Source organism: Tachysurus fulvidraco, chromosome 15 (genome assembly GCF_022655615.1).
Source record: "Tachysurus fulvidraco isolate hzauxx_2018 chromosome 15, HZAU_PFXX_2.0, whole genome shotgun sequence".
NCBI lineage: Eukaryota > Metazoa > Chordata > Actinopteri > Siluriformes > Bagridae > Tachysurus > Tachysurus fulvidraco.
Genome location: NC_062532.1, coordinates 2,626,447 through 2,639,468, shown reverse-complemented (window position 1 = coordinate 2,639,468; position 13,022 = coordinate 2,626,447). Strand labels below are relative to the sequence as shown.

The 13,022-nt window shown below is 44.3% G+C and overlaps 1 protein-coding gene and 1 long non-coding RNA gene across 2 annotated transcripts in view; one reads left to right on the top strand and one right to left on the bottom strand.

Annotated features, from left to right (window-relative positions):
* Nucleotides 1-13,022, bottom strand: part of xylt1 (xylosyltransferase I) — a 65,314-nt gene that overhangs the window by 9,276 nt on the left and 43,016 nt on the right. Inside the window, exons 5-8 of the mRNA XM_027156838.2 lie at nucleotides 5,524-5,604; nucleotides 4,425-4,641; nucleotides 3,889-4,065; nucleotides 364-629 (exon numbers count right to left, since the gene is read on the bottom strand). Of these exons, the coding sequence (XP_027012639.2) occupies nucleotides 364-629; nucleotides 3,889-4,065; nucleotides 4,425-4,641; nucleotides 5,524-5,604 (741 nt within the window). The remainder of the gene's footprint in view (nucleotides 1-363; nucleotides 630-3,888; nucleotides 4,066-4,424; nucleotides 4,642-5,523; nucleotides 5,605-13,022) is intronic.
* LOC113649191 overlaps nucleotides 1-13,022 on the top strand; it is an 85,527-nt gene that overhangs the window by 35,209 nt on the left and 37,296 nt on the right. The window lies entirely within an intron of this gene.

Sequence of the window (13,022 nt, the reverse complement as noted above, 5' to 3'; positions counted from 1 at the left end):
TATGGCTCATGTCACAGTGGTATGCCAAAACAGAACTCTCCTTCTGCCCTTCACACACCCAAAACTGGCAACAAGCAGCTCGTTGTGTTCTACAACCCCTCCTGAGTCTCCTTCACCCCTCCTTGTGTTAGAAGGTGGGAACTACTCCTAACAACGTACATAGGTCTGTTTGAGGCTGAATGAACCCGTGCTTCTTTCCTGAATGGAAAATGCACTGCACTTGTTTTAATCTCCAGAACGTTCTGTCTGTGGTGTTCACCTCAGTGGTTATTGGGGTAACGTGCCACGTAGGCCACGTTCAGTTCACCAGAGTTACATAAAGCTTTATATAGCAGATATATATAAAAAAAAAACAGTACTGACCTACAATGGTTGTCATGAGCGTCTCCTTGCAGGGAGTTTGTGGCTCGTGCCAGGCCGAGGCGGGCGAAGGCATGGTAGTGGGTGAGAAGCGAATCACTGAGGCTGTGGACTCCATCAGGTTCATCATATACGTTCTCCCAGTAGGCTTTAAGTCCTGGAGTCCCTTGAGGATAGCTTCCAAATAGGAAGGCATCCAGCTGATTCACGATCTCCTGATTCACGCTGGCCTCAAACTTGCGAGCAAAAAACGTGGGCCGAGCCGTTTGCTATGAAAGAAAAAAGAAAGACAGAGGAGGCAGAGGAGGATGTTGAGAGACAGTGCAATGATTTTTTGGAAAGAACAGAGTGGATAGGAATACAGAGAACAGACAGGAAAGATCAGATGGCAAGCAGAAATTGGAAAGAGCGTGCAATCCAGCACAGGGAAGAAAAAGAGGCAAAGATAGATAGAGCTCTATTCTCAGGAGATGCGATTGATGGTAAAAATAAAAATCAAAGTGAAGCACAACGTTTGCACGTCAGTCAACACACTTCATCAACTTCAGCTATTCAGAAAAATCAGCTCGCTAACATAAAAGGGAACCAAAAACCCTTCTGTGAAATGAGAGAACTGAATAAATTGAATTAAAATCTGGTTTGGAGAGTAGAAAAAGTCCTAAAATACACAGACGTTAACGTATAAGTGTGTATAGACAGAAGTAGTCGAATAGCTGGTCTCTGGTTTTAATTATTTAATCTTTTATCCTCCACGAAGCCTTTTAAACATGGAAAATGTCTAATAACAAACATCACTTAGAGTTTAAAATAGTGACGCTCCTAAAAAAAAAAGGCTGGACTGGACGAGGGTTAAGAGGGAGTCTTAGAGGTGATTTAGAGCGTCTGTGCCCAGGAAGCTATTTCAGAGGCTTGTGAACGGACCGAACTGCCACGACGCATTTCAAGCTCCCGTCAGCCGTCCCTTTGTCCCCGGTCTTTCAGATGCCGCTGCAAGAGACGAAGCATTGTCGGAGGGTAATTACTCAATAGCCATAGCTGTGCTTATGCACTTAATGGGCGGCAAAACTCTCGCACCCCCTCCCCCTCTTCTCCCAGGATAGACTTGAAATGGTTAACCACAGCAGTTGATCACAGGGGCCCTTTCACATGCTGCTTTTCAGTACTGATAGTCAATTGAAGGCTGCCAGGGTGAATTTCAAACCACGGTTAGAAGTGCTTAAATTGTGCTAGTTATTTTGAAGTGCCTGGGCTCCGCCTCTTTTCCTCTTATGAACAACTCATCCTCAGCTGCGGGGCCAACCGAAACACACACACACACACACACACACACACACACCCACAGGAAAGGAAAGGAAACACTAATTACCAGTGCAGCAAGAAGATCTCAAATATCTCAGCGTGTAATTTCTCTTTGGTCTTTATGCACTCTGGACTTTTTTTTAAACACCACATACCGCGGCATCTCACACATTTCATTTAAGGTCGGTCGCTTCAGACGTTCTGAGGCCCGAGAGTGAAAGAAAGCTTGCAGTGTCGATGTCACAAAAGAGAAGGTCCACCGGGATCATGCCACATGAGACCGGAATTAAACATCAATGCCATGAATTAAAGAAAACTTCAGAACGGAAAGAAACAAGCAGACGACGGAAAGAAACAAAGAAATAACGAAGTTAAATTGAGTGAAAAGATATTTATAGAATGCAAAAAAAAAAAGTAGAAAACAAACGCTTAAAGGAAAAGAATGAAAAAATATAGAGTTAAAAAAAGGAAGTTAAAAACAAGGAAACGGCAGAAAATTACAAAAATAAAAGAAAGAGTTGAACTTAATTTATTAGCAAAAGACAGATGGGTAAAAAATTAAAATAGAAATACAAAGAATTTATAGAAACGGCTACAGATACCGATGAATTTTTAAGGGTTAAAAAATATGAGCCATACAGAGAAAGACAGGGGGGGGGGGGGAAGTAAGCCATGAAAAGGTAAGAAAAAAGGGAAAAGACTGCAAAAAGAGAAAAAAGCTGCTCACTTGCAGACAAAGGAGATGGAAACAAAAGCAGCAGCTTTGGCAAAGTCTGTGGAGAAAATGGAGCCCAACTCCTTCTCCTACTGAATCCATACTCCATCTCACACTCCCACTCGTTCCCCAGAGCGATGGAAGATTTTATGACAGGAGGAAAGAAACCGTGACTCTGTTGTAGTCTGAGACCACGATCACGTTCCCATCGTACGCGCTATCTGCGCCGTTTGATGGGAAGCCGCCTTCGCCATCGATCTCATGCCGGCGACGGTTAATTACAGATCCTCGCTCGCACGCGTTAGCATGGCTCCACTTCCTGTTGAGTCTCATCGGATTTCTAATCGGAGCGGAGATCGGCTCTGGCTGGCAAACCCGTCCTGCGCTATTAGCTGTTTGTTCCAGGCAAATTAAATGGCTGTAAAAGGGTCTAGTGCAGATTGTTTCTGTGTTCAGTTCAGGTGTGGATTCGTAGCATTAACACTATGAAGGCGTTAAGTGAGTGTAGCTAATGAACTGTTCCTCTCTGTTTGCTCTCTTCAGCCCAAATCTTGGTCTGACTTGGTAAGGACTAAAGAGGTATGTGTAAGATCTTTTCCACTTCCCCACTGGACACTTCAGCTTGTCTCAGACAAAGCTTCTGCTCGAGGTACCAGAAGGTGGTGAGTTCAAGACCGATGGCTGCCAGAGAGCGAGCAAGTACCTTAACGCTCTACAGCTCAGCTCACGACTCGGATTGGATTCTGCCTCGGCTGTTTTAGATAAATACGAGTGCCAAAGAAGTATAAAATAGGAAGAGGTCTGAAGAGGACTAAAAGCTTCAAGGTGTGTTCTAGGCTCATTTAGGGGAGCAAGACCATCGCAAATTTGACTTACGACTCAACCTGAATCCACCTGAGGAACGGATGCAGTTCCAGCAAAGAGTTTCAGCAGATTGTACCATGAAGTTCTACATTCATTCATTCATTCATACATCTTCTACCGCTTATCCGAACTTCTCGGGTCACGGGGAGTCTGTGCCTATCTCAGGCGTCATCAGGCATCGAGGCAGGATACACCCTGGACGGAGTGCCAACCCATCACAGGGCACACACACACTCTCATTCACTCACACACACACACACACACACACACACACACACTCATTCACTCACACACTCACACACTACGGACAATTTTCCAGAGATGCCAATCAACCTACCATGCATGTCTTTGGACCGGGGGAGGAAACCGGAGTACCCGGAGGAAACCCCCGAGGCACGGGGAGAACATGCAAACTCCACACACACAAGGCGGAGGCGGGAATCGAACTCCCAACCCTGGAGGTATGAGGTGAACGTGCTAACCACTAAGCCACTATGCCCCCCGAAGTTCTACATGGTTTAATTGAAGGAAACTTCACAGATCGAGGTTGGTTTTCTGGTCTGCTTTCAGGTTCAAAAACATGACCTGTTGTCCTGAACCCACTGGATAAAAGGTTATGGGTCAGAAACAGAGGTTTAACATGGTTTTACCTGGAAGCGTGGAAGATCAGACGGTTTGAAGTCATTGGGAGAGCAACCACACCAGTCCACAATGTGCTTATACTGGCACTTGCAGCCCAGTTTCCGGTTCCAGTTGGTGATACGCAGGTTGTTGTCCACCATGCTCTCGCAGTGAGGACTGTTCTCCAGCACAGTGTGAAAAAACGACTGCAGAGAGGAAGAGATAGAGAGAGAACTAATGACATCAGATAAAATGAAGACGGATGGTATACAGGGCTGCCTTACCAGGAGGTCTGCTTTTTTAAATGTCTACATCTGTTGGAAAAAAAAAAAGGAGTCTGCTTTTCTTAGGCCAGAATCCAATACCTGAGGGGAGAATTACTAAAGCCAGGCAGGATAAAGAATCACACCTCTTTTCTTTTCTAACACCGCTGTAATTAAAACCATTCACTTTACACGCTTAACACACCGCTCCTAAGTGTACGGCTTCGAAAACTCGGCTTTGTTTTACTCGAGTTGCTGATGGAATATTTTATAACGTCCCGTAACACCTTGAGCTAACTCACCTCGGCTGGCAAGAGAGTGTAAGCGTAGAATCGCTTCATGCTGGTGACCAAGTCGTCATCGGAGTTGATCACGTACTCCACGAAGGCGCGATTTAGCAAGAACCAATCAGAGCCTCCATCCACAGCAATGCCTTCTGGAATCTTCCTGTCCCCCAGGCGCCACATGTGTGTATCACACTCGTAGAAGAGCCGGTCCAGGCCCTGCTTTCTGATAAATCTGCAGAGGGCAATAAATCCCACATGGCAAACTTTTTCACCTCCTCTACATTATATTACTGCTATTATTACAACACGGACATCTGACGGAATGCTCATACTGAGTTTGCGTACTAATCTGTGACTTTATACAAATTAGCATAGGTATGACTTTATACAAATTAGCATATCGTGACGTCACTGACCGGGTCTTCATCCCGTGCCCTCGGGCGCATCGTCGTAAACCTAATTTGCAACCGCCAAGTTAAAGCGGTGTCGAGCTGTTTTAATGACGTTTTTTAGATTATGGTGCCCGAACCCGTACGACTTTAAACGGTGACCGCGAACATTTTGTTTACTGCAGCCATCATTACCGAGCGCGACCCGTCGTCTCTGACAGTGAATGAGAGAGAATGAGACGAAGCGAACGCACAGGCCGTAGTGTGACATCCGGTAACCAATAGTGTAAACATTGATGATGTCACGGGTTTTTACTTAAAAGAAAGGACGTAGCCTTTGTTTGTATGTAGGCCGAGGCGATTTATATATTTACAATACGTACTAAAATATAATTAATATTATTTTATTGCTTTTGTATTAGTTGTTTGAAGAGTAAAAAAAATTAAAAAATTGGTCGGTGTTAACGCAAATTTACAACCTGGCAAGTCGGTCGGACTTAATGCAAAAATAAATAAATAAAAAATTGAGTCGGTCCTAAATTGACAGCGTCGGTCGGGTTACGGCAAACAGGAATATTTTTAAGGACGGCCTGATCAAGAACTTAAGAGCAGGAGGCTTTAAGATCCTTTACAGAAGTAAATGCTAACGCATTGATATCATTTTCCCTAATCCGAATTTCTATGGACTGTGTGAAATAAACCTTTCTGTTCCAGCTCATACTCACCGAGCATTATCTCTCCCATGAGACTTAATGAAGTTCATGTTGCGATACTTGGAAAGGAAAGCCACCAGCTGATCATTAGTCCTGAGAGAAGCGAAGGAGAGAGAGAAAGCGAGTGAGAGGATTCACTTCCTTTTTGTTTGTTTAAATGTAAGAAAGTTTGTCCTTTTAATCAAATGACAGTTGTTTGCCTGGACACTGATGTCATTTGTAAAATCCATGTCAATAATGCATTTATTGAATCGAGAGAAAGAGCGAGAGAGAGAGAGAGAGAGAGAGAGAGGAGATCAATCAGGCTAATGAGAGGCAGTATAAATGAGTGCAGGGCACAGGGGATTCTGGGAAATCTCTAACTCGCACTCGGGTGCCGCAGTGAACCAGATACGAGCGACCTGCTTCGACCGTAGCGTGGCAGCCACCGCACTCTCATTAAACGACACACACACAAAAACCGGTACAGGCGAACGCTACCGCTGGGACGCGAGAGCAGGAAACACCTAACAATTAGATTTCATTACTGGCACTTTTCTTTAATTTGTATTGGATAAGGCTAATTGTCATCATCGTGTTAGCCGAGAATAGCAAGCTTTCGCAGAACGTCTTTGTGACAGCAGTATGGAAAAAAACAGATAACTGGGTACGACTACGTTGTTCTCTGGATCCCGTAATTTAATAAGGAACAGCCTGATAAGCCAACGCACGGTTCGCTGTCCAACAGCCGGCACTATTGTTTGTGTGAACTCGATAGATTCTCCACTGTACATGTAGAGTATTTGTGTAATTACTACACAATAACTGACAGAGTCGTGAAGTACTGAACGGAGGGGTGTGTGTTACAACCTTGAAGTGACGTGACAGACTAACCAGAGTTTAGTTATTAGAGTCATTAAGACGCCGTGTCACATGTTTACATTTGACGTTTAAATTTGAGACGTTTCCTCTGCAGGTAACTGGATATCTGTTCCCTCAGACAATCTGGCTAGAGACGCTCTCTTTAAGATGTATTTGATGTTGACTGCGTCGACCTGTCGTCTCCGTACCTGTGACTATGAATCAATCACACACCCACACTTTCTGCCACACACACACACACACACACACACACACGTAAACAAGACAAGTTATACACACCCTTTCTGTCTGCTGAACTCCCAAACACTGAGTCCCAAAGTCACTGAAGCTTGGCATAAGACCAAATTATAGCCTTAACCAGGCTGTCACAGTCATCACACACACACACACACACACACACACACACACACACACACACACACACACACACACACACACTCTCACACACACACAGACAAAATTGACCAAATCTTTGTACACCCACATAGACATCCAGTCTTGCTGCATTAGTCTAGCACACACACACACACACCCACACACACTCACTCACCCATACCCCCCCCACACCCATACCACCCCCCCACACACACATACTCACACACTCACACACACACACATACCCCCCCACACACACCCCACACGCCCATACCCCCCCACACACACTCTCACTCACACACACTCACTCACCACCACACCACACACACACACTCACTCACACACTCAAACAAAATTAGTTTAGCATGCACACACACACACCCACATACACACACACACATATACAAACACACACACACACATATACATACACACACCCACCCACATACACACACACATATACAAACACCCACACACATATCCACACACACACACACACCCCACACACAAACACACACTAACGCCTGGCCGTGTGATGGACGATAAAAATTGATCAGCATCAGCAGTTCTGTGTATTTGTTTCTTTCTAAAGAACGAGTGTTCTTACCAGGATCTAAGACAGTTCCTATGAGCAGGACATGGTTTTGTGTCTCAGACTATTCTCTATTCACCGTGTATGTCGTGTGTGTATGTGATTAGCATGAACAAGTTTTTAACAGGTTTTCCTGCTCTCACAAAACACTGAAAAGTAAAAGGTGTAAAGTAACCGCAAAGTTCTAGTGCTGGAAATGTGAGCAAAACTCTATACAGCTCAGGATAACATTTCCCTCACGCTGGTTTTATCCTCACACCAGAATTGTTTTACAGTTTTGAATCTGAATTTAAAGCTCTCATATTTTAACACTTAAAGACTTCTGTTATAAACAGGTTTTATGTAAAGAGGTCGTCATCTTGTCTCAGTTACGGATACGAGGCAGAGTTTGACTTTAGGTCGTAAAACCTTTAAGCGTTCCTTTCATGTTAATGTTACCGTCATTTTTAGCGCCCTCTACAGCCACCGTCAATTGTGGCGTAAGACAGTTAAACGTTTACAACTTTACCTTTAAGATCATAAATCTGATGTGCATTGGCATCAGAGACAGACTTAAAAACTGTCAGGAAATAAAATAAAGTTTTAAAACCAAAAGATGAGACGAGAATAAATAAGAAACAGACAGGAAGTAGAGTTTGCAGGCGAGACGCTCCAGAAGAGGGCACCGTCGAGCCTGTCGAACCCCAGGGGACCAGAACAACAACAGACTCTGCACTCGTCCTCTTCCTCCATCTGAAAAGGCCACCAAAACAGCTGCACGGACTTCCAGCAGAGCCGAAGAAAAGCGGCGATTCTGTGAGGGTAAAAAGGCCAAAACGAGCGGCGCTCCAGGACAAAGCCTTCCCACAATGCCACGGGGCTTTTAGGAGCCTCTTTCAGATTCAGGCATGCGGAAGGACAATCGGGAGGAAAAAGCGCAGGGGGAAAGTGAGCGGATCGTCGTGAGGTCAGAGGTCACTTGGGGACAGCCAGTTGCTGCTAAAGAGACACAGTTGTGTCAGAAAGTCTAGCTAGTGAGAAACATCAGCCTTTATATACAGTAACTGCACACGATTCCACGCGTCACGCCGCCGATCGGCTCCGTCCGAAACGGTCCTGATGGGCGAGGCCTAACGTTCTAACCAGCACGCTTGATTGACAGCCCTCTGAGACTCAACCTTCATCATCGCTCGAGTTACACAGCAGCTTCACTCACTACGTTACCTTTCGCTCGTTAGATTAAATAAATCCTTTTGGGGAAACTCATTTCATTGCACAGACGATCAGTGTTAAAGTGTTAAAGTGTTTACAGAAGCTATGTTGCTGTGTTGTTCTAATAGAAAGCTGAACACACAATGAGCCTTTCGATCACCAGAAGGCGTGCGACACTTCGCATATCCTTACATAACCGTAAGCGTGTTTTTGTGCCTTCCTGTCTATTTATTGTAGAATATAAATCAGAACAATTTCTTTTCAGTTGAACCTTGTGTACAGATTTAAGCCCCCCGTTATGGAGTCAAATGGTTCAGTCCTGTGAGTATGGATGTGTGTGTATACACAACACTGTGAGTATGGATGTGTGTATACACAATAACACACTGTGAGTATGGATGTGTGTGTATACACAACACTGTGAGTATGGATGTGTGTGTATACACAACACTGTGAGTATGGATGTGTGTATACACAATAACACACTGTGAGTATGGATGTGTGTGTATACACAACACTGTGAGTATGGATGTGTGTGTATACACAACACTGTGAGTATGGATGTGTGTATACACAATAACACACTGTGAGTATGGATGTGTGTGTACACAATAACACACAGTGTATACACAATAACACACTGTGAGTATGGATGTGTGTGTATACACAATAACACACTGTGTATACACAATAACACACTGTGAGTATGGATGTGTGTGTATACACAATAACACACTGTGTATACACAATAACACACTGTGAGTATGGATGTGTGTGTATACACAATAACACACTGTGAGTATGGATGTGTGTATACACAACACTGTGAGTATGGATGTGTGTGTACACAATAACACACAGTGTATACACAATAACACACTGTGAGTATGGATGTGTGTGTATACACAATAACACACTGTGAGTATGGATGTGTGTGTATACACAATAACACACTGTGAGTATGGATATGTGTATACACAACACTGTGAGTATGGATGTGTGTGTACACAATAACACACAGTGTATACACAATAACACACTGTGAGTATGGATGTGTGTGTATACACAATAACACACTGTGAGTATGGATGTGTGTATACACAATAACACACTGTGAGTATGGATGTGTGTGTAACACAATAACACACTGTGAGTATGGATGTGTGTGTATACACAATAACACACTGTGTGTATACACAATAACACACTGTGAGTATAGATATGTGTATACACAACACTGTGAGTATGGATGTGTGTGTATACACAATAACACACTGTGAGTATGGATGTGTGTATACACAATAACACACTGTGAGTATGGATGTGTGTGTAACACAATAACACACTGTGAGTATGGATGTGTGTATACACAATAACACACTGTGAGTATGGATGTGTGTATACACAATAACACACTGTGAGTATGGATGTGTGTATACACAATAACACACTGTGAGTATGGATGTGTGTGTATACACAATAACACACTGTGAGTATGGATGTGTGTGTATACACAATAACACACTGTGTGTATACACAATAACACACTGTGTGTATACACAATAACACACTGTGTGTATACACAATAACACACTGTGTGTATACACAATAACACACTGTTTTCAACACTCATTAAGGACGGAATCTAGATTGAGAAAAAATAATGAATGACATGACACCTGACATCAAACGTCCTCCATTCTTTCTGTCCACACACCTCTCTCTGTCTCTCTCTCTCTCTCTCTGTCTCTCTCTCTCTCTGTCTCTCTGTCACTGTCTCTCACTCTGTGTCTCTCTCTCACTGTCTCTCACTCTGTGTCTCTCTCTCTCTCACTCTCTGTCACTGTCTCTCTCTCTGTCTCTCCCTCTTTCTCACTCTCTCTCTGTCTCTCTGTCACTGTCTCTCACTCTCTGTCTCTCTCTCTCTCTCTCTCTCTCTCTCTCACTCTCTGTCTCTCTGTCACTGTCTCTCTCTCTGTCTCTCTCACTCTCTGTGTCTCTCTCTCTCTGTCTCTCTCTCACTCTGTGTGTGTGTCTCTCTCTCTCTCTCACACACTCTCTCTCTCACTCTCTCTCTCACACTCTGTGTGTGTCTCTCTCTCACACTCTGTGTGTGTGTGTGTGTGTGTCTCTCTCTCTCTCACTCTCTGTGTCTCTCTCTCTGTCTATCTCTCTCTCACACTCTCTGTGTCTCTCTCTCTGTCTCTCTCTCTCTCCCTCACTCTGTGTGTGTGTCTCTCTCACTCTCTCTCTCACACTCTCTGTGTGTGTGTCTCTCTCTCTCTCTCTCTCTCTCTCTCTCTCTCACTCTCTCTCTCACACTCTCTGTGTGTGTGTGTGTGTCTCTCTCTCTCTCTCTCTCTCTCTCTCTCTCTCTCTCTCTCTCTCTCTCTCTCTCTGGTGTTGGACACGTTATAGTTTATATTTGACTGCTGCTCATCAGGAATGTGATAAGATGTACATTATTTTGCCGACTTTCACTTAACGTGATGATGGAGACGTAACTGTAGAGTTATTGAGGAAGAACAAAGAGATGCTTTACTGTAATGACAAGACAGGCCTCGCTTAAGGAGGATAAAAGAGTTCAATCAGACCCTCAGTTCCTTTTATCACGCTATTCATTACTGAATTTTTCCTGTACAAACATGACACACACACACACACACACACACACACTGGTGTTCTATCACTTTAAAGGACTACAAGCATCTGGGACTTGTCTCTGCTTACTCTAACAGGATGTAATATAGCTACCAGTTTATCCTGGTTCACTAAAGGTGACCTCTCCTCAACCATCTATCTCTATATCAGTGTTGACAAAAGGATGTTGTCTGCAAACCACTATCAGCTATTCGGCATGGCTTTTAGCCCCGGGGTAAAAAGAACAACTTGTAAAGGGTAAAGTGGGTGGTGGTGGTGACGGTGGTGGTGACGGTGGTGAGGCATTGTGTGAATTCTTTCTTTGTTTTTTTGTTTTTTTAAGCAAAACTACTCCTTTAATGAGAGGGCTTTTTTTTTTTAGGAAAGTGTGTTAATGCCATGCGGACTAAGTGCCATCAACTGCCCCCCTGCCAGGCTGTTTCCAAATAGTGCCTGAATCCCGATCAGCAGGCTGGATACAAAGCAATGCTCTGGTTCTTTGATGTTCCCGTTTAAGGAGCTTTAGCTTGAAGCCATCCGCCCCCCATCCCACCCTCCCTCTCGCTCTCCCTCCCTCCCTCCCTCCCTCCCTCCCTCTTTTTGACGGATAGAGCACCTGGATTAACCTCGGAGAGCGGCTCTAACGGAACAGGATGGAAATTTACGGCTCGGCTCTATCGATTCCCTCCCCCTGATTTCTGAAGGTCGAGAAAAATGACAGGGCCGGAGGATCGATTTTAACTGGGCAGAAAGACCGAGTTATCCTGCAGCTAACACCCCCCCCCCACACACACACACACGTAAATTATAAATCAAACATTTCCACACTCTCTCAAACCCGGTGGATCCGTGGTGCCGTCTTTCGTGTAAAATCCGTGTTAAAACATGCAGGAATATTTTGTACGAGAATAAAAAACGAGTGAAAACTGAAACGTAAAACCAACCGAGTCATAACGTCTTTGTTTCTTATTTCTGCCCGTTGCTTTTCATCGACTTTTTTCTCCTGCCTTCGTTTTCACACCCACATCCGTTCTCCTGTACTTCGTTTGTTACGCCGACACTGCAGGCCTCACGGTTCTCCGTGTAATCCTTCACCGGATCTATGAAGCATCGTACCTGCTGACACCGGATCAAACGCCGCCGCTCGTGGCTTCACTCAATTAGTCTTAATTCCTCCAACATTTTGTGGAGATGTTATTTGGGACTAATCTGCCATGACGCCCTGTGGTTCACTTGTATGCCACCGTAATGCAAACCCGGTTGATTTAGATATTCGGTAATCGTTAAGAGCAGGTAAGGAAACAAGAACAAATGAAATCAAATGCTCTGAAGGAGAACCAGACATGTTGTGGTCCTGAAAGCATCGGCTAAACTTTAGCTGATAAACCTAATGCTAAGAGCTCAGAGCAGGACCTCCAGAATCTTGTAGTCGAGTGTGCGTATGGTGAAGAGATACACAACAAATCGAGCTAATCGTCCTTCCGCTGCACATCAAAAGACTCGTTTTTGTGCAGGAAACAGAAGCAGCTGCCTACGGCGCCATTGCTGTGGATGAAGTTTACTCCAACACAGCTCAGGGCTAGCATACAAACTGCTAGCGTCAGGCGATCTGTTGTCCTGATATCGTGGTCAAGTTTCCTCAGTCTAGTAAGTGATGTTAGCCGTCAAGGTAAACTATAGTATGCAAAGGAGCAATAAAACTTTCCCTGGTTGCTATGACAACCTTCTTAAAGAGTCTATCCTAACTAGACAGTACAGTAGACGACCTGGTAAGATCTATGACCTGGCACTGTATCCAGTCCAGCGGTCGATGACACCTCTATACTATGATTTGCAGGCATTGATTTATTAT